Raw genomic sequence first — 21298 nt, forward strand, 5'->3', positions numbered from 1 at the left:
CTCCTATTGCTTAACAGTGTCCCTTTTTCCCATGTTTGCGTCTTACATTTCCTACAGATGCACAAGTGCCCAATTACTGAGTTTACTCAAGCTAGATGATCTTTGCCACTGGAGGTCATCTCTTTGGGGCAGCCATATTTCTTTCTGTATTGACATAGCGTGTGTTCAGCCAGCTGAGACTGAGGAGTCTTCCGAGGATGGGACATGTCTCCTAGGCAGCCGCTTTGGAAACGGCAACACTCATTACAAATATTTCACTCTTTGCTCTTTGTTAGCAGAGTGAGAGCATATGCAGAAGTCAACCTAAATTGACACGAATACACTGAGAACTCTATACAAGTTGACCGTTTTTGTGTATTGCGATATAGAGACATAAGAGGATAAGATCACAGCAGGGAAATATGGTTGCAGTAGTGTCCTTATGTATTAGCATTAAAGTTGTGTGTACATGTGTGAAAGCAAGCCTGTATACATACTCATGCAGATGGTTTTTACAGATGACCAAGCACATATACTTAAATTTCAGTAAGCAGCAGAATCCTGTTTTTATCCTATTTTCTATTTTAGAGTGCTAAATTATGTCCACACTCAGTTGAAAATGAATTCGACTGGTATGAAAAGAACCACAGTCATGACATGTATGGCATGAGGCACACACAGGTTATTCTTTGCTTTCAATCACTAATGTTAGGGACAATTCTTAGGTTTTGAAAAAGGAACAAAACAGAGGTATTGTGTGGTCACAGAGCAAGTTATCCAAAAATGGCATTATGCCATCTTAAACTCATATGACTTTCTTCTGCAGAACACAAACAAAGATATTTTAAAGGATAAACAGTACTGTACATATTAGTTATTTTTTCATGCAATGAAATTTATTGTGGTTCCAAATGTATTTATTTTGATGTTGTTCCACTAAAATGTCACTTCCTGGAGGATAATGTGATCAAGGAACTGGATTTTATTAGTTAAAAAGATTTTACAAAAGACTAAAAGAATGGAATGTAATTTTAAGGACATAGGAAAAAAATATAAATTGATTACCAATTAAAAACAATATTTACAAACCAAATTCTTTTTGAAACATGTCGATTAGGTAAGGAAATGTGTTTGTTGGGAATGAGTTGTTGAATGGCAAGACTGTTCCCTTTACAAAAAGCTTCACTACGATGTTGCGCTGCTAAGCGCTACGGGAACAGCTTTAGCTGTGAGCCGAGCTGAATAATGTGTGGAACACGTCAATGAACATTGACCGGAATTTATAGCCTCGGCTGATGTAATCATTAGATGTACCTGAGGCCAGGCTATAAATGGATACGTCACCAGGTGTCGTCAGAAACTCTTTTTTTCAGAGCGATTCTGTTTCTGTGTGTTTCACACACCCTGTCAAAACTTTCTTTCCTCTGTTAGGAGATAGATTCAGTTAGGCAGTGTGCAGTGAACGTTGTTCTATTTTTCTCTTCTGTTTAGAAAATATTATATATATATATATATATATATATATATATATATATATATATATATATATATATATATATATAAAAAAAAAAAGAAAGAGAGAATGACTGAAAGCAAACGGTGCGTGTTCTCCTTTTCTTGCTCTATAGCTGAAGATGGCACAAATAAGTTTTTGCTGTTTGTTTGTGGGTAAGAGCACGCTGCTCTCGCGTTGCAGCAGGGCGGGTGCGAGCACTGCGATTTGCTTTAACAGGCAGAGTGCATCGTGCTCGCCTCGCTTGCTTCCGGGAGTCAGCACTCACGAAAAGATCGTTCGTGGGGCTCGTGCATGGATTTGGCTGAGGAGCAAGAGACGGGTTGACCCTTTCTCTCACTCTCTCCCCAAACCCAGTTGGTCCTTCTCATGATCTCGGCTGCTCCGACGCTTCTTCGGATCATGAGGTGGATCGCGATTCTCTTCCGGCCTCGAAGCTTTCCGTCCGCGATAAAAAATCTACGGAGGAATTGCTCGATGTTGTTACTCGTGCGGTTGCCAGATTGGACTGGCCACGTGAAAAGATACCCCCAAACGCTCCAAATTAGGGGATAGATTTTATCTTCCAGTCTAAGAAAGGGAACGCCTCATGGGTCCCTTCCCTTTCTTTGATAACCTCCATTAAGAGCTTTTTCGCTCATGGAGAACCCCTAAAAAAAAAAAAAACTCAATCTCCTGGTTAAAGGGGCCATGGTATGTGTTCCCCTTCCAGAGAGAGAGTTAGGTTATTACACTAAATACTTCCCGTTTCCCATGGAGGGTGAGGGGTGGCGTCTGGCTTAGATCTTAAAGCTTGAACTACCCGTGGGTGTTCAAGTCCAAGATGATGCCTGTCAAGACGGTCGTGTCTCAAGCCCTACAACTCGCTTTGGCTGGTCACCATCGATCTTATGATGCACTTCTATACTTAATTTAGAAGTTCTGCCACAACATGGAAAGTTCCTGAGGTTCACTTCCGGGGCTAAGTCTTCCAGGGTCAGGTTCTTTCACTCAGCCTAGCCCTTTTACCCAAGCACATTCACAATGCATGATGTAGCTGGCTCCTTGCGACTCCGGGCATCTGCATTCTGAATTACGTAGACGACTGGCTGATCCTAGCGCAGTTCCAGGAACTGGCAGTTCAGCACAGGGACATCGTCTTAGCTCATCTGTTTCTCTGGGGTTGAGGCTCAACGCCAAGAAAAGTGTCCTCTCTCCCACTCAGAACACTGTCTATCGGGGCATCGTATGGAGTTCAATCACAATGCAGGCACAGCTGTCTCCCGCTAGGATTGAGTCCATTCAGATCACCCTGAGCAAAGTCAGGCTAGGTCAAGGTTGCACTGTTATCAGTATCAACGATTTCCAGGTCTCAGGGCGAACACGTCCACGGTGATCCCTCTGGACCTTCTGCTCATGAGACCGTTTTTGTTGTGGCCAAAAGCCAGGGGATTTCTTCCAAGGGCCAAAACCCCTGGGCTAAATAGGGTTACGCGCCTCAGGCTTTGGTGCGGGTGGACAATACAGCGGTAGCCTCTTACATAAATCTTCAAAGAGACCCACGTTCTTGTCAGCTGTATTTCTGACACGTCGGATTCTCCTTAGGGCCCAGGGTAAGCTCCTGTCACTCAGGTCAGTTATATCCCTGGATGCCCGTATACGGGAGCAGATTTACGGTCCAGACAGAAAATACCAACGGGGGAGTTAAGAACTCCACCCTAAGGTAGTAGTTGCCCAGAGTTCGCCAGCAAGGGTTTTTGCCTCTTACTGATAGCACCGCACTGGCCGAACAGGGCTTGGTTCTCGGAGCTAATCTCTTCCCTCGATGACTCGCCTTGGGCGATTCCGAACCGGAAGGATCTTCTATCTCAGGCACAGGGCAATATTTCATCCCTGCCCCGAATTGTGGAATCTTTCATGTTTGGCCCCTAAGGGTACCAACTGAGGGACACAGGGCTTTCTCCTGAGGCCAGGCTTTTTCCACTTGGAACAAGTTTGGGTGAGATCTTAGGGCAGAAGAGGACCTCTTCGCCTCTATGGATAGCGCAATGTCTCCTCTACTTCTCCCTGAAATCACCCAGCCCCCTTGGGTCTGGACGTTAAGACACATACATGACCCAGAATGCGTCTGTATGCATTTCTTTCCCCAGTTTCTCTGCTCCCGGGAGTCTTGGCAATGTTCACCAGCAAGGGTCTTGCCTCGTATTAATGGCGCTGCGCTGGCCGAACAGGATATGTTTCTCGGAGCTAATTCCTCTCCTCGACGGCTCGCCTTGGGCGATTCCGAACAGGGAGGACCTTCTCATCCTTGGCCCGAATTGTGAAACCTTTCATTCTGGCCCCTAAGGGTACCAAATGGGGTTCACGGGGTTTTCTCTTGGGGTTATCGAGACCATTTCTAGTGCTAGGGCTCCCTCCACTTGGAACTGATCTGGGTAGATTTTACAGGGCAGAAGAGGACCTCTTCGCCTCTGTTGATAGCACAATGTCTCCTCTACTTCTCCCCGAGTCGCCCAGTCCCTCCCCTCCCCCTCGGGAGGGGCTGAACATAGTAACGCAAATGCGTCTGCATGCGTTTCCTTCTACTAAAGTTCTTATTACAGAACCAGCTAACTGCCAGTTTGCTTCAGTTCTGGATTTTCTGTAGAAAGAACTGTCAGCGGGCACTTGCCTCGCCACTGCCAGGTTCTATGTGGCCACTGCGGTTTGCCACGGCTTGGTGGGCGGGGTGCCCTCAAAGAGGCATCCTCATTATTGCCCGGGCATACGAGGCGCGCGGTCAAGCTTCGCCAGTAAGTTTCAGGGCGCACTCTACCAGAGGGCTCTCCTCTAAAACCTTGGCTAGAGGTCTCCCTCTGCAGCAAGTTTTTGATGCTGCAGGTTATCCTCTCCGCACACATTCATTGGACTTTTTTTAGTTTGGATGTTTTGCCAGTCCAGGCTCTTATGCCCTTGAGTCGACAGCGCAACATCGTAGTGAAGTTTTTGTAAAGGGAACGTCTCGGGTTACATGTGTAACCCTTGTTCCCTGAAAAAAGCGGAACAAGATGTTGCGCTGCTTTGCCGCACTGGGACGTCCCAGGACTGCTCTTCAAAAAGAAGTATCTGACGACACCTGGTGACGTATCCATTTATAGCCTGGCCTCAGGTGCATCTAATGATTACATCAGCCGAGGCTATAAATTCCGATCAATGTTCATTGACGTATTCCACACATTATTCAGCTCGGCTCACAGCTAAAGCTGTTCCCCGTAGCGCTTAGCAGCGCAACATCTCGTTCCGCCTTTTTCAGGGAACAAGGGTTACACATGTAACACGAGACGTTCTGTATGATGCTTAAATAAAATAACAAATCCTTAGCCATTTCAAATTTGAATCAGTTCATTCAACATTGCTGTAAGCACTATATAAATGGGTGCTTGGTCACAATTTCTTCCTTCCTAATTTTCTTCCTTCAAGACTGCAAACTTCATCTTTTGTCTTGGGACCCTTTCTGCTTCGCTGTCGATATACACTTTCAGTGGATGGAAATTCTCGGCAAGACGCAAACAGGACGACTCATCACATGTGCTCAGCATCTGCACCGAGATGCTTACCGCTCCCCTGTGTGTTCCAGTGAAGAGTTCTCCACATCGCCATCGAAGACTCTCTCGGTGAACGGGTTCTTCACTTTAGACGTTCGTCATTGATCAAAGCGGCACTTCAACTAAACTCGTACCTGCTTCCCACAGCACTCTGGCTGGAGTTACTGTATCCTTTGTTTATATATATAGGGCAGTGAGGTTGAGCTGGAAGAATTAGAGGAGTATCTCGTGTCAGCGCAAGCCCTGCGAGCCCCCCAAACATCCAATCTAATGTCCTTGCCTGTGCAATATGTGATGATGGCAGCTCTGATGATGGGATGATGCTGTGTCACTCGCAGCTTCAGGCGAGTGGTTCAAGGAGGATGTCGCTGATCCTTCCCCCAGCAAGGGAGAAGAACGAGCACACGTGACAGACAAGGAGCTTCTTCTTTTCCTCACAAAGGATGTTGAAGAGCTCGGTCTTGAATGGTCCCCTCCAGAAGAGCCAGAAACGTCTCGCCTGGATGAATGTTTTTGGCAAACCAGCCGTAGTCAACAGACCATTTTTCATGAGGTCCACGCGCAGCTCACAGATACCTGCTTGTGCCCTACTTTTCGTACACTCTGGTCAGAGATGCTGCCGTTCTCACTAAAGTGGATCACACAGAGGAAAAAGGCTACTCAATGCTTCCCCCAGTGGAACAGGCAGTCACAGCTCATCTCTGCGATAATACTGCCATGGGAAGGGAATCCTGTCCCACCCACCCCTGCAAGCCATGTCGACTGATGTCCGCACTGGCTGCAAGAGCTTATACAGCAATGGGCCAAACTGTTTCAGCGAAACTGCTACCTGCTTCCCACAGCACTCCGGCTGGAGTTATTGTATCCTTTAAATACAGTATGTATGTATATGTATATATATATATATATATATATATATATATATATATATATATATATATATATATATATATATACACACACACACAATATTAACTAAAGTGCCGTTTGCATGCTATGTCTTTTTAAAGATGTCATTCTGCAAGTGTTTCCTATGCAAACGGCACATCCCACCACCTGATGAGCACGAGAGCTGTGTTCACTGCCTGGGCCATGCCCACGCCCAAGCTGCTCTCATGGAGGCAGACTACCCTCACTGCGAGGGCATGAATCTCCGGACGTTGCAGTCTAGGATCGATCTCGTTCTGAGGGAAGATCCGGCATCTTGTGCCCTCCCATACGCCTCTTCTGCGTTAAGTCTCGAGGGACCACACAAAGAGGCACGGCAGGGCAGTGAAGATTAGCTGGAAGAATTAGAGGAGGATCTCGTGCCAGCACAAGCCCTGCAAGCCCCCAAACTTGCGATCTAATATCCTCGCCTGTGCAATATGTGATGATGGCGGCTCTGACAATGGGGATGATGCTATGTCACTCGCAGCTTTAGGCGAGTGGTTCATGGAGGATGTTGCTGCTCCTTCCCCAAGCGAGGGAGAAGAACGTGCACACGCCACAGACAAGGAGCTTCTTCTCATACACACAATCAAGGTCTTGATTGGTCCGCACTGGCTTGAAGTGCTTATACAGCAGTGGGCCAAACTGGTTCAGCACACCACAGCATGTCAGTGCTTCAGGTTTTTCAAGCGAAGCTCCTCAAACAAATGGTTGAAAAAGACCCCAATCCAGAGCTGTTCAAAGAGCTCCGCACCGCTACTGATTTGGCACTATGAGACATGAAAGCTACCACTAAGGCCATCGGCAATCGATGAGCAGCATGGTGGTTCTAGACTGACATATTTGGCTAACTCTCATGGAGATGAGTGACGTTGCTTTTAGATTGCTTTTGCGCTGCGATGAAGCAGTCTCAATCGATTAAACATTTTCTGACAAAGAGAAGTAGCCCTTTCCCGGCTTGCTCCCGATATAATTCCAGTCAGCGCCTGGCAAAGAATCAATTTCTCGCTGTCCCAGCCCAGCTGGAAGCTACTTCTTAGCCATCTGTGAAGCCATACAAACCATGGCCCAAGCGTAAGCGTCCGCCATCTCAGTGCGAAAAACGCTCAGACAAAGAAACCCCAGCCGGAGAGCAGAAGCATTCCTGACATGAACAGCCCCGTGAAGAGGAGCCCAAAGCTCGCCGTTATTCACGGCTCCTGTTAACATGTTATTTCTCCTCTACTCTGTTCACCTCGGCACAAGGTGCTTATACACTATTGAATACGGTGCTTATACACTATTGGATACTGCATGTCGTGCTGCGGGTAGTTCAGTGAGATGAACGGTGATGGTGGTCAAGTGAAACCTACCTGTGAACTAAATAAAGAGAATAAACTAAATAAACGTAGTGTTTATTTTGAATAACATTGGTAGCAGAGGACGGTTCAAGTATGGCAGCCAGTTATAAAGTTCCGCCGAAGTTTGATGAAGCCTGGCCATACGATTGTTGGAAAAATGAAGTTAATATCTGGACGCGGGTACCGACCTCGCCAAAAAGAAGCAAGCCCTTGCTGTCGCCTTGGGGCTTGAGGGAAGAGCCCATGAAACGGCGATGGAAATACCTGCAGAGGATTTGGACAGTGATAACGGTATGGAAACTTTGATGACAAAGCTGGACAGCTTGTTCCTCAAAGAGGAAAAGGATCACGCATATGAAGCTTCTTCTTATTTTGATGGCATAATGAAGAATAGGTCAGTTTCCATGGAGGACTATATTATTGATTTCGAACACCGATACAGCCGCAAGAAAAAGTATAATATGACGCTTCCTGATGCTGTGCTGGCTTTTAAGCTATTAGACACGGCCTGTCTCGACGAAAAAAGCAGACAGCTAGCATTGACGGCCTGCATCGAGTTGAAGTTTCCCTCCATGAAGTATGCTCTAAAAAGGATTTTCGGAGGGAAAACGACAGGCTCATCGAGCGGAATACAAGTGAACCAGGACGTGGCGTTTTTCACAGAACAAAGAACACAAGTAAGAGGAAAACGGAGCGCAACTTTCCAAACTGGACAACTAAAGCAGCTATTATCAGGGACTAATCTACTTGATAAGTTTGGTAAGAGATCCAGATGTGCTATTTGCCAGTGTACATTTCATTGGGTGAAAAACTGTCCCCACAAGAACTGAACAAGTAAGAATAACTGAAGATGCAAATGGAGAGGAATGTAATATTACATTGTTTACAAAGGCCACCATGTTAGACGCAGAGATATTTATGACTGAATCGCTGGGATCAGCCATTATTGACACTGCTTGTACCCGTACTGTGTGTGGGGAGAAACGGCTGGAAAGCTATATTGATGGTCTCACCCAAGATCAAGTGAACCAGCTGATGCAAACAGAAACTCCCAGTTGCAGACCATTTCGATTCAGAGATGGGAATATGGTATATTCCACAAGAATTGTGAAACTACCAGCTAAAATAGGACTGACAAAATGCCAAATTGAAACTGAAGTTGTTAAGGTTGACATTACACTTCTGCTGAGTAAAATGTCCCTGAAGAAGGCAGGGACTATTTTGGACATGGAGAAGGACAGTGCAGTGATGTTCAAACAATCCATTCCTCTTGAATTTCAGAGACAAAGAAACAAAAAAAGGCCAAACTGAAGAGGAAGTTCTAAAAGTGACAGATAATATTTCTCCAGATGAAAAATGTAAAGTCCTTCTGAAGCTCCATAAACAGTTTGGTCACTCATCGGCAGACAGGTTACAGAGGCTCATTCACAGTTCAGGAAATAACGACAAAGAATGCTATACTATCTTACAACAAATAGTATATGACTGTGAAATATGCCAGAAGTATAAAAAGACAAAACCAATGCCTGCTGTGGGATTGCCCTTAGCTTCGGAATATAACGAGACAGTGGCGGTGGATCTGCACGCGTTGGAGCCAGGTGTATGGTATCTCCACATCATCGATCACTTCACACGTTTCAGTGCTGGAAACATTGTTAAAACAAAGAAGTCATCTGAAAATGTCAATTCCATGGTGCCCTCCAGCGGCTGTACAGTGACAATGGTGGAGAATTCAACAACGAAGAGATCAGAGACATGGCTGAAAACTTTAACATTGAGACAAAAATAACAGCAGGATACAGTCCCTGGAGTAACGGCTACTCAAGAGACATAATCAAACACTCACTGAGATAATTCAGGTCAAACGAGAAAATGGATGTGACTGGCACACTGCCCTTGACTGGGCCCTCATGGCTAAGAACAGTATGTTGAATGTTCATGGCTACAGTCCATATCAATTAGTGTTTGGACAGAATCCTAACCTTCCTTCTGTATTAGTTGTTAACTACCCGCTCTAGAAGGTACCACTATGAGTGCTAGAGTAGGAGAACACATTTCAGCTTTACATGCTTCTAGGAAAGCATTTACTGAAGCAGAGTCTTCTGAGCGGATAAGAAGGGCACTACGTAAGCAGCTCAGGCCCACAGATGATATGTATGTGACAGGAGACAAGGTATATTACAAAAGAGCAGACTGTCTTGAGTGGAAGGGACCAGGGGTATTTATTGGTCAAGATGGAGCTGTTGTATTTGTAAGACATGGGGGGACTCTTGTTAGAGTACATCAATCCAGGCTCTGTCATACAAACACACAGGATCAGGAATTTCAGGATACGCAAACTGTACAAGACAACAGCGAGACGGCTAGTGAAAAAGGCAGCTTAAACAATGTAGCAGAAAGCTCAGATAATGAAGAAAACACAGACAGCGAACAGGAAACATCAGTGAATACAGGAAAAGAGGTTCATCCAAATATAACACAAACTGAAATGGATCACAATGTTTGTGGTAACCCTGTATCTTCTATTGATGTGAAGTTAAAACCAGGACAGACCATAACATTAATGAAACAGGATGGTGGTGGTCTACAGAGAGCCAAGGTTTTAGGCAGAGCAGGCACACAAAAACTGGTTTAATCTGCAACATATTGAACCTTATGGCAGTGATGGTCAAAAGGAGTCTGTGGATATGTCATGTGTTGATAATCTTAACATTGAATCAACTGATAAGGAGAGTGATGCATTCATAACAAAAGACATTTCATTTGATGCAGCCAAACAGGATGAAATTATGAATTGGTACAAAAATGTGTCTCTACCAGATGGGTCTGTAGTCTCAAAGAAACTCCTAATGTTATCATGCCCAAAGCACGACTACTTGCTAGAGGTTTTGAAGAGCTTAATATTCACGAGCTGCAGAAAGATTCCCCAACCTGTGCTTCTGACTCTCTGAGACTATTATTAGCAGTAATCTGTCAAAGTAAGTGGCATGTCCATTCTATTGACATCAAATCTGCCTTCTTACAGGGTATGCAGTTGTCCAGAGAAATCTATATCTGGCCCCCTCCTGAAGCTGGAAAGGAAAATATTCTATGGAAACTAAACAAGTGTGTTTATGGCCTTGCAGATGCTTCATTGTATTGGTATAACAAGGTGAAAGAAATCATGTTGAGTACGGGTGGAAGATTGTCTCAAGTAGATCCAGCAGTATTTTATTGGTTGGATGAACGGTGTAAGGTTACTGGAGTACTTGCATGTCATGTTGATGATTTTCTTTGGGCAGGCTCACAAAACTTTTCAACAGATGTGATCCACATACTAAAGTCTGCGTTTCATGTTGGACGTGAGGAACATGAACATTTCTGCTATGTGGGAATGGACTTTGTTACCATTAATGGTGTAGTTCATGTACATCAGCACAGTTATATTGAAAACCTACAGCCTATTCGGCTGCAAGTAGCACGTGCAGTGCAGAGAGATGCCTCTCTTAATGAGACTGAAAAAGAGCAGCTTAGGTCAAAAATAGGACAGATACTGTGGGTTGCAAAACAAACCAGACTAGACATTATGTTTGATGCAAGCAGCTTAGCGTCAAATATAAAAGATGCTACAGTCCAGGCTATTCACAAGACAAATAAGGTTAAATCTTAACCTCTCAAGTTTCAGCATTTGGGAAACAGTGATGCTCTGAACTTCATCATTTTCAGTGATGCTTCCCTTGGAAATCTCCCTGATGGAGGTACACAAGGGGGAACATTGATTGGTCTCATGGGAGAAGGAGGGAAGTTTTCTCCTCTCTGTTGGCAATCTAAGAAAATTTGACGTGTGGTGAGGAGTACTCTGGCAGGGGAAACTCTGGCCCTGTCAGATGGAATAGACAATGCTGTTTTTCTGGCTACCCTCTTTTCAGAGCTCACAACTGGAAATGCTGAGCTGAATGCTCCTCCCTTGATCTGTGTGACGGACAATCACTTTCTGTTTGATGCCCTTAAGTCAATAAAACAGGTCACTGAGAAATGACTTAGACTGGAAACAAGCGGCATAAAGGAGCTCATACAGAGTAAAAGGATATAGAATGTACTCTGGTCGGACACAAAAACTCAACTCGCTGACTGTCTTACCAAAATGTCTAGGTTACGTATGTAACCTCCATTCCCCGATGGAGGGAACGAGACGTTGTGTCGGAGAAGCGACACTTGGGGTCTCTCTTGAGCGCCAGTATATGCCTCTGATCTATGAAAAATGCCAATGAGAAGTTTGCAGACGGTATTTGCATACCCCGCCCCCGGACATACGGGTATTTAAGTGGGGCAAATACGGGAGATCATTCAGGATTTTTCTGAGGAGCCGGAAATGGTCTGGCCACAACAGTGGCTCGGCTCAGCGACATGGCGGGGAAGACACAACATCTCGTTCCCTCCATCGGGGAACGGAGGTTACATACGTAACCTAGACGTTCCCCTTCTGTCGCTCTCTCCATGTTGTGTCGGAGAAACGACACTAGGGGTCCCACTTCAATCGAACCGTGTACATGAACTGCTGATACAGAAGTGGGCAGGTATAATTTACGTGCAAAACGCGACCAACTGTATCAGGCTGCACGTACCCTTCCCCAATTCCCCAGTGATCAGAATCCTTCTGGTTACCCTAGAGAGGGGAACAATGTGATACTTGCCAACCTGGGAATGGGCCAAGCCTGGCCGGGCCTCTTTTCTCTCTATGTTTCTCGCATAGAACAATTGCGGCCGGGGCCCTTACATACATTAAGGGAAGGGGGTCTTACCCAGTTTTCTATTCTTTCAGGGGGAGAAGACCCTGCGGAGACCAGACCTACCCTGCAGGGGAGGTAAAGGTGGCAAATACATCACATGGCCATTTAGGACCTATGTGGGAAAGTTGGCGCGGTGGTAGATCCAGGCTCGTAGAGGGGGGAGTTGCTACAGCATGGCGACCAAGGCAGCTGGAACTGCCTAAGGGAGACACGGGGGTCCACTCTTGAGGGGACAGTACCGTGGAGATTACACCCAGGGGGAGTCCGTACAGGAGGCCTTAAACCTGTGGAGCACCTATTCCAGTACAGGGTAGATTAAGTACCCGTAGTGGCTTGGGTCGGCGAGTTCCTCCACTGAACTGCGGACCCATGAGGGCTAGGGAGGAATCAACCAGGGATCCAAGAGATGGGGTCTCCTGGGAAAAAAAGGCGCACTATTTTACCTCGGCTGAGGGAAAGGGCGCTAGGCGCAAGCGATTCACCCAGCCAATTCGTCAGCGTGTTACCGAATTCTACGGGCTCTGACCTGAGAAAACACTGGACGATATTGACTCAACTCGGAGATTTGTAGAATCTCACGAAAGTATTAGGTGTTGCCCACCGTGCTGCTCTACAGATGTCTGCTAGGGAGGTGCCCCTGGCCAGTGCCCACGAGGACGCAACACTTCTGGTTGAGTGCGCTCGAACCCGCAAGGTGGGGGGGTGGGGCACGGCCTGGGTGTGATAAGCCAATGAAATGGCATCGACAACCCAGTGGGCGAGCCTCTGTTTGGAGACAGCATTCCCTTTCTGCTGTCCCTCTAGAGCTCTGCATGCAGTCCAAATAAATAAGCAAACCACTTATCGGACACAGCAACGAAAGGGCTGGGTCTGCCTCCTCCCGGGACAGCGCTTTCAGGTTCACTACCTGATCTTCTGAAGGGCATGGTAGGAACCTTGGGCACGTAGCCCGGTCACGGTCTTGGGATCACGTATGTGTTTGCCGGACCGAACTCCAGGCAAGTGTCGCTGACAGAGAACACTTGCAGGTCCCCGGCCCTCTTGATGGAGGCGAGCGTGATCAGCAGGGCCGTTTTGAGGGAGAGGGCCCTGAGTCCAGCTGAGTCTAGCAGCTCAAAGGGGGGGTCTCTGGAGGCCCGCCAAGGGTAGCGAGAGCGGAGGAGCAAGGAAGCTCGGCTTACTCAGCTCATCATGCACGTCCGGGAAGAAAGGAACCGGGGGGGGCGCGGCTGTGAGCAGCGCACATGCCCGCGAAAACCAATTAAGCCCGGGGAAGCATAGGGGACTGATTTTTATACATCCATCCATCCATCCATCTTCAACCGCTTATCCGAAGTCGGGTCGCAGGGGCAGCTGCTCCAGCAGGGGGCCCCAAACTTCCCTATCCCGAGCCACATTAACCACGGTTTTTATACAGTGAGGGAAAAAAGTATATGATCCCCTGCTGATATTGTACATTTGCCCACTGACAAAGAAATGATCAGCCTAAAAATTTAATGGTAGGTTACTTTGAACAGTGAGATACAGAATATGTTAAAATTGTATAAATTGAATTGCATTTTAATGGGGGAAATAAGTATTCTACCCCCTCTAAATCAGAGAGTTCTGGCTCCCAGGTGTCTTTTATACAGGTAACGAGCTGAGATTAAGAGCACACTCTTAAAGGGATTGCTCCTAATTTCAGCTTGTTACCTGTATAAAAGACACCTGGGAGCCAGAAGCAATCAATCAATCAGATTCCAAACTCTCCACCATGGCCAAGATCAAAGAGCTGTCGAAGGATGTCAGGGACAAGATTTTAGATCTACATAAGGCTGGAATGGGCTACAAGACCATCGCCAAGCAGCTTGGTGAGAAGTTGACAACAGTTGGTGCGATTATTCACAAATGGAAGAAACACAAAAGAACTGTCAATCTCCCTCAGTCTGGGGGTCCATTCAAGATCTCACCACGTGGAGTTGCAATGATCATGAGAACGGTGAGGAATCAGCCCAGAACTACACGAGAGGATCTTGTCAATGATCTCAATGCAGCAGGGACCATATTCATCAAGAAAACATTTGATAATACACTACGCCGTGAAGGACTGAAATCCAGCAGCGCCCGCAGGAAAGCACTTGTACAGGCCCATCTGAAGTTTGCCAATGAACATCTGAATGATTCAGAGGAGAACTGGGTGAAAGTGTTGTGGTCAGATGAGACCAAAATTGAGCTCTTTGGCATCAACTCAACTCGCCGTGTTTGGAGGAGGAGGAATACTGCCTATGACCCCAAGAACACCATCATCACCGTCAAACATGGAGGTGGAAACATTATGCTTTGGGGGTGTTTTTCTGCTAAGAGGACAGGACAACTTCACCGCATCAAAGGGACGATGGACGGGGCCATGTACCGTCAAATCTTGGGTGAGAACCTCCTTCCCTCAGCCAGGGCATTGAAAATGGGTCGTGGATGGGTATTCCAGCATGACAATTACCCCAAACACATGGCTAAGGCAACAAAGAAGTGGCTCAAGAAGAAGCACATTAAGGTCCTGGAGTGGCCTAGCCAGTCTCCAGACCTTAATCCCATAGAAAATCTGTGGAGGGAGCTGAAGGTTCGAGTTGCCAAACGTCAGCCTCGAAACCTTAATGACTTGGAGAAGATCTGCAAAGAGGAGTGGGACAAAATCCCTCCTGAGATGTGTGTAAACCTGGTGGCCAACTACAAGAAACATCTGACCTCTGTGATTGCCAACAAGAGTTTTGCCACCAAGTACTAAGTCATGTTTTACAGAGGGGTCGAATACGTATTTCCCTCATTAAAATGCAATTCAACGTATAACATTTTTGACACGCATCTGGATTTTTTTGTTGTTATTCTGTCTCTCACTGTTCAAATTAACCTACCATTAAAATTATAGACTGATCATTTGTTTGTCAGTGGGCAAACGTACAATATCAGCAGGGGATCAAATACTTTTTTTCCCTCACTGTACGATTTAGTTTGTACACCGACCACCTCGCTTGCAATATGTGGTCCGCACGCAGAGATTCACAGTCTCATCGTGCAAAATGCGATAGAGACTTTTCCAGACTGCAACACACTGCGGGGTTTACAGACATTATTTTCACATTCTGAAGAAAGACGGCAGGCTTCGGCCCATTCTAGATCTGAAATGCTTAAATCACATGCTCGCGAAAGGCCCATTCAGAATGAAACAGATCTTATCGCACATCCGTCCTTAGGAATAGATCTGAAGGACACTTTCATGTACCAATTGCACCGCATCACAGGCAGTTTTTGAGATTCGCATTTGAGGGAACTGCAGATCAATTCAAAGTCCGTCTCTGGCTCCCCGCATGTAATAATGAACGGTTTGCATGTTTTCAATTACACTATTGAGCGAACACAGAGATTGCTTTGCCTGGAAAATCTGGGTCTGAATGTCAATTGGGTGAAAAGCACACTTTTCCCCAGCCAGCAATTCTCCTTATTAGGGGTTCGTCTCGACTCTGTGAGCATGCACACACACCTCACAAATGAGCGTGTACAGGCCATTCTTCTGTGTCTGTCTCAGTTCAGACTAGGGAAAACATTGCCACTGAAGTCATTTTAGAGAATGCTAGGTTTTATGCGGCAGTATCTGCCATCATACTGTTAGCTCTACAGAGGGCCTCTCCAGTACTGGCTCAAGCGGCATGTTCCACATCGCACCTGGAGCCTCAAGCGCATGTGCATCACAGTGACTCTCTCTGGCTGCTCTAGCACCATGGACAGCGCTGGCCTTCTACCAACAGGTTGTTATGCTGGGTCACATTTTCAGAAGAAATATGGTAACCACAGATTCATCCAACACAGTTTGGGATGCGCCGTGTGATGGACACCCGACTTTTTGGCACCTGGATAGGTGCGAAACGGGCGTGGCACATCAACCACCTAGAACTACTGGCTGTCTTTCTAGATTTGAGAGCTTTTCATTCTGACATTTGAATCACCACGTTCTGATTCGTTTGGACAATAAAACAGTAGTGGTGTACATAAAACTCCAGGGCAGACTCAGATCGCTAAAATTAATGAGCATGATACAACGCCTCCACCAACGGAGCAGGCATTATCTCATCTCATTGCGTGTGATACATTTCCCGTGCCGTCTGAATTTTGGAGTGGATCTGTTGTCACGCCAAGGAGTATTATGAGTGGAATGGAGATGAGATGACAGTGATGAATATTCAGCAAAGCGGAAGTCAACCTATTCGCCTCCACAGAGAATGCCCACTGTCCCCTCTGGTACTCCATGTCCCAAACTCCCCTGGGCGTGGACGCGCTGGCTTACAAATTATGTTATCAGCAAAGTCAGAGAGGACATGAAAACAGTTTGTGCCGAAATGGCCTAATCTGTCCTGGTTTCCGGAAATGATAGAAATTCTAAACGGCCATCCATGGGAAATACTGCTGAGGAGAGGCCTTCTCTGTCTAGCACAAGGCACAATGTGGCATCCCCAGCCAGAGCTATGGAACCTACATGTGTGGTCCCTGAATGGAGCACATTGGACCAGCCAGAATTGTTCTCAGTCAGTAATGAAAATCATTTTACAGGTTAGAGCACCATCTTCGAGATGCCTCTATGCACTTAAATGGCACATGTTTGCAAATTAGGGCTCTTCACATGGTAAATTGCCCCATAGCTGAGATTTTGAAATTCCTTCAAGAGTAGCTGGACTCTGGTCTTACCTTGTCAATGCTCAAGGTTTATGTAGTATCTCAGCATACCACAACCTGGAGGTTGGCTCTTCGATAGGCAAACATAATTTAGTCAGAATGTTCCTTTGGGGATCAAGGCATTTGAACCACCCTTGCCCTGCTACGGTGCCGACTTGGGACTTGAATCTGGCGCTGAAGGCACTTACCATTTGGGCCACTGGATTTTGTTGAGCTGCGGGGGCTCCTTAAGGACCAGACTCCTATTGGCTTTGGCCTCATTTAAATGGGTGGGTGACATGCAGGCGCTGTCAACTGACAGCTCATGCCTGGAGTTTGGCCAGATCCAGAAAACCTAGACAAGGCAATGTGCAATGAACAAGTTTTTATCAACGCCCTTCAAGGCAAAGTTGGTTCGATTGCGAGCATTCTTCCACCCACCATTTGTATGCATATGTTATGCCCGGTTAGGGCAAAACATGTTCGCAATGTTTTATAACCTGGAAGTGGCATCCATCAGGCCTATGTAAGCCTATAGATACGCAATAGGCGTATATGGGCCTGATGTATGCCACGTATAAGCGGGCCCTCAGTCACCATTTCTTCAGAATATTCTGACTGAGGGACAAGAGTGAGTCACTCGTATTATAAAACTATAGCTTTCGCAATGTCTCATTCTCTTCATCTCAGGGAACCGATGTTACATGGAGATGTTTCCCTAAGAAACCACTTGGTGGCACCATGATTATTCGAATTGCCTGTTTTCTATTTCTGGTCTTGAGACGCCAAGTAAAAACTGCTAAACGAGCGATCATGAGGAGAAAAACAACAATTTAAGTGTTACTTGGAGGGTTACTTGTAAGGGTTCTTCCTGTTTCCTCGCATGGTAATAAACTTGTGAGAGGCAGAGAGCTAGAGAAGTGCCATGAGGGCAATGGACTAAATTAGCCTTCTCCTGTGCATTTTTTGAAGTACCTTTAAAACCGTGCTCAGTAAAGCAGGGTGACTCTATCAGGTACCACCCAGAGAAAAGTCATCCAAACTTGAAAGTGGTGGGGAAGGTAGAGGACCCTGAAGCCCTAATATGTTTCTGGATGAGACAGCTGCTTAATGGTCCAAATAAAGCGCCTCTTGGATATAGAATGATAAATAGATTAGAGCAGCCTTCTGCAGTCTTATGATTTGGCCATTGAGCTGTATAGGTTTGAGAAACCACACTGACACAGAGTGAGAATTGTAACAGTAAAATTTGTTTTGTTCTCTTCCTTGATGTATTTCTTTGTGCTTCACATGGTTTTGAATACTTTGTCTCTCTTCCAGTTGCTCCCTCAACTGTATCCCCCATAACACCCTGGAGGAGAGAGATGCAGATATTGGTCCTGGGGACTGTAAGCTGTGCATCTGTGGTTTTCCTCCTCCTGACCATCATTATTTGCTTCAAGGCCATCAAGAGGTAAGACTGTCATTAGGTCTCATTAGTTTTACTTACCCAATTTATTTATTTCCATATTTCACTTTATTTCTTGCATTTGTTGTTGATTTCCAACCAAAATATTGTCACCTTACTGCATAAAGCACCTTAAGTGTAATTTTCCCTTAAGATCACCCCAAAGTTTCCCTTAAACATAAGGGTATTGCAGGAAATAACCATTAAGTGTTAAGGGTTTTTATGGGTAAAACATCACAATCTCTTACGATTTCCCTTAAGTATTTATTTTTTACTTAAGTGTGCCCTTCAAAACCATTACCGTAATTTCCGGACTATAAGCCGCAACTTTTTTCCCACGCTTTGAACCTCGCGGCTTATACAATGACGCGGCTAATATATGGATTTTTCCCGCTTTCAAATTTTATTTAAAAAAAAATTAAAAAAAAACATTCTGTGACGTGCTCAGTTTTTTGGCGGCGTGAAGCTTTCTTTAGACCAATTGAAATTGCCGAACGGGTTAAGGTCAAAACAACTTTTTTTGTTTACTGTTTAGATTTAATCGAGCGCGCTCAAACTTCCCATCATTCTGATTACGGTAGTAATTTTGTCACCCTCACCATGGCAAAGACATGGAGAAACGCATATGATGCTGCTTTCAAGTTGAAGGCGATTGATCTGGCTGTTGGAAAAGGAAATAGAGCTGCTGCACGGGAACTTGGTCTTAATGAGTCGATGATGAGAGCATGGGGAGAGCGGTATAAAAAGGCAGCAGCCACAGAGCTGAGAGAGTGACACACGTCAGTCTAGTGTTGGCGCATAGAAGAATTGAGAAACTTTATAAAATTGATTGTAAACATTGCTGTGGCCTTAAGCCTTACCTGGAACGTCAAGTGCCCTGCTGAAAACTGTCACACTGGTGCCCGTGTGACAGTTTTCCCAAGAAGGACACGTGAAGCAGGGCACTTGAAATTAGACACTGGTGTTAGACATAATTTAGCGCAGGTGTAAGCGCCCTTACAGCTTTTCTCTCCCGGACGGGCGCTTGACCAAGCCCCCGCTACCACACACGGCTTGTAATAAAACATTTACAGTAAACAGTAGCCTACCAAGAAAGTCATTGGTCAATATCTTCCTCGTCCTGTGCACTGAAACCACTGAAGTCATCTCCTTCAGTGTCGGAGTTGAATAGCCTCAGATTTAGTTGTCTTTTTGCACTGAGTCAATTCCTCACGCTGCTGTTTCCAACGTCTTATCATCGACTCATTAAGACCAAGCTCCCGTGCAGCAGCTCTATTTCCTTTTCCAACAGCCAGATCAATCGCCTTCAACTTGAATGCAGCATCATATCCGTTTCTCCATGTCTTTGCCATGGTGAGGGTGACAAAATTACTACCGTAATCAGAATGATGGGAAGTTTGAGCGCGCTCGATTAAATCTAAACAGTAAACAAAAAAAGTTGTTTTGACCTTAACCCGTTCGGCAATTTCAATTGGTCTAAAGAAAGCTTCACGCCGCCAAAAAACTGAGCACGTCACAGAATGTTTTTTTTTTATTTTTTTTTAAATAAAATTTGAAAGCGGGAAAAATCCATATATTAGCCGCGTCATTGTATAAGCCGCGAGGTTCAAAGCGTGGGAAAAAAGTTGCGGCTTATAGTCTGGAAATTACGGTAGCCTAAGTGTTGCTTCACAGTGAAGATTTATTAGAACAGTTAACAAAAGTATTCTTTACAACAACACAATGTAACATGTTTTTATTTAAACTTCCAAATGACAAAATATACAGGCATATTTCATATGACTATTATCCTATTCCCTTTCAATCATGGGCTTTGTGTATTTACTAGGCCTATCTTTTGATAAAAAACATAATGGTAAAACTTGGGCATAGAAAGTTGTTATAGTTGTTATCTTATCTTCACGATAAGAAATGCACAGTGACACATATATTATGATTCAATAAGTCGTGAGCCATCGCATTATAATCTAGCTTTAGTAAGTGCGGGCTCGAGGGACGAGCTTCCCCGTGACAGAGTGTCTGTCAACCAGGTGCAGTTTCAATCTCTCCCCTTAGGTCGTAGGTCATAGAAGAGGCGCTGAACGCACAGAGAAATGCCAGTTTCTGAGTTTGTAGTTAATTACAAGACCTGCTTCTGTATTATTTGAACTTTAATAAAGCTATAACGCATTAAATATATCTGCATTTAAGATGTAATGCCAGGGTGTTTCCTTTAAAGACCTCTGGCTCCACTTATTCCTCATCGAGAGTGCTTCTGTATTTACTTATTGGATATGTTTTGTATAATTCCCCAATACTTTGGGATCTACATCACCTGAAGCTGATGGGAAAGTTTAGAGTGCATCTGGATGGTGATCTGTGTAATTCTTTACAGAATTACCTCAGTCAGACTCAGGTATGAACTGCAGTGCTGCTCTCACGTGTCATCATTATAGTTTATTGTGATCTCATGTTACGTTAAATGAGATCAAACGACTATTCGACAAAATATTTTGTCGACAATTTTTTATTGTTTTATAATCGTTTCAGCTCTACACCATACTTTTCATTAACATTAATTCTTCTAATTCTTATATTCACTCAATGAGCAATAGAGGCTGCTGCTGCTGAAGAACTACAAGAAAAAGTTTGATACATAAACATGAACGGTGGTTTGCAGACAACATTGTTTTGCACGGCCACTAGCATCTTGCACTGCTCCTAGCTTAACGTTATCTTACGGCCCTCTCAGTCTTCATTTGGCACGCTGGTGAAAAAGCTGCTCAGTTTTGTACAGTTTGAAGAGCTTTATTTTTTTTTACTCTTGCCTTTTCAGCGCCGCCTTAGCTCTTTCTATTGTCCATTTTAGCCTATATTCTCCATTAACCACATCCACCACTGACTGAAGTTTACAAATTATGTTTTTTTTTTTTAAGCAAGGTGCCGCTATCGGGGGAGTCAAAAGATAATTACTTAATTAACCTGCAGGCTGCACTCTGCAAGTGGGCTGTGAAAAAAATTATAATAAATAAAAAGAGTGGGGCTGAGGTAAAATAAAAAAATTAAAAAGAGTGGGCTACTGGGAGTGCATGCAGTCT

General features: G+C 45.1%; 1 protein-coding gene across 1 annotated transcript in view; it reads left to right on the forward strand.

The window, feature by feature from the left end:
• The window catches only part of LOC127622205 (proline-rich membrane anchor 1-like), a 61693-nt gene that overhangs the window by 17742 nt on the left and 22653 nt on the right, over positions 1-21298 (forward strand). The window contains exon 3 of the mRNA XM_052096213.1: positions 18095-18227. Coding sequence (XP_051952173.1) covers positions 18095-18227 — 133 coding nt within the window. The remainder of the gene's footprint in view (positions 1-18094; positions 18228-21298) is intronic.

The sequence above is a fragment of the Xyrauchen texanus genome, chromosome 28, assembly GCF_025860055.1.
Source record: "Xyrauchen texanus isolate HMW12.3.18 chromosome 28, RBS_HiC_50CHRs, whole genome shotgun sequence".
NCBI classification, from domain to species: Eukaryota; Metazoa; Chordata; class Actinopteri; order Cypriniformes; family Catostomidae; genus Xyrauchen; species Xyrauchen texanus.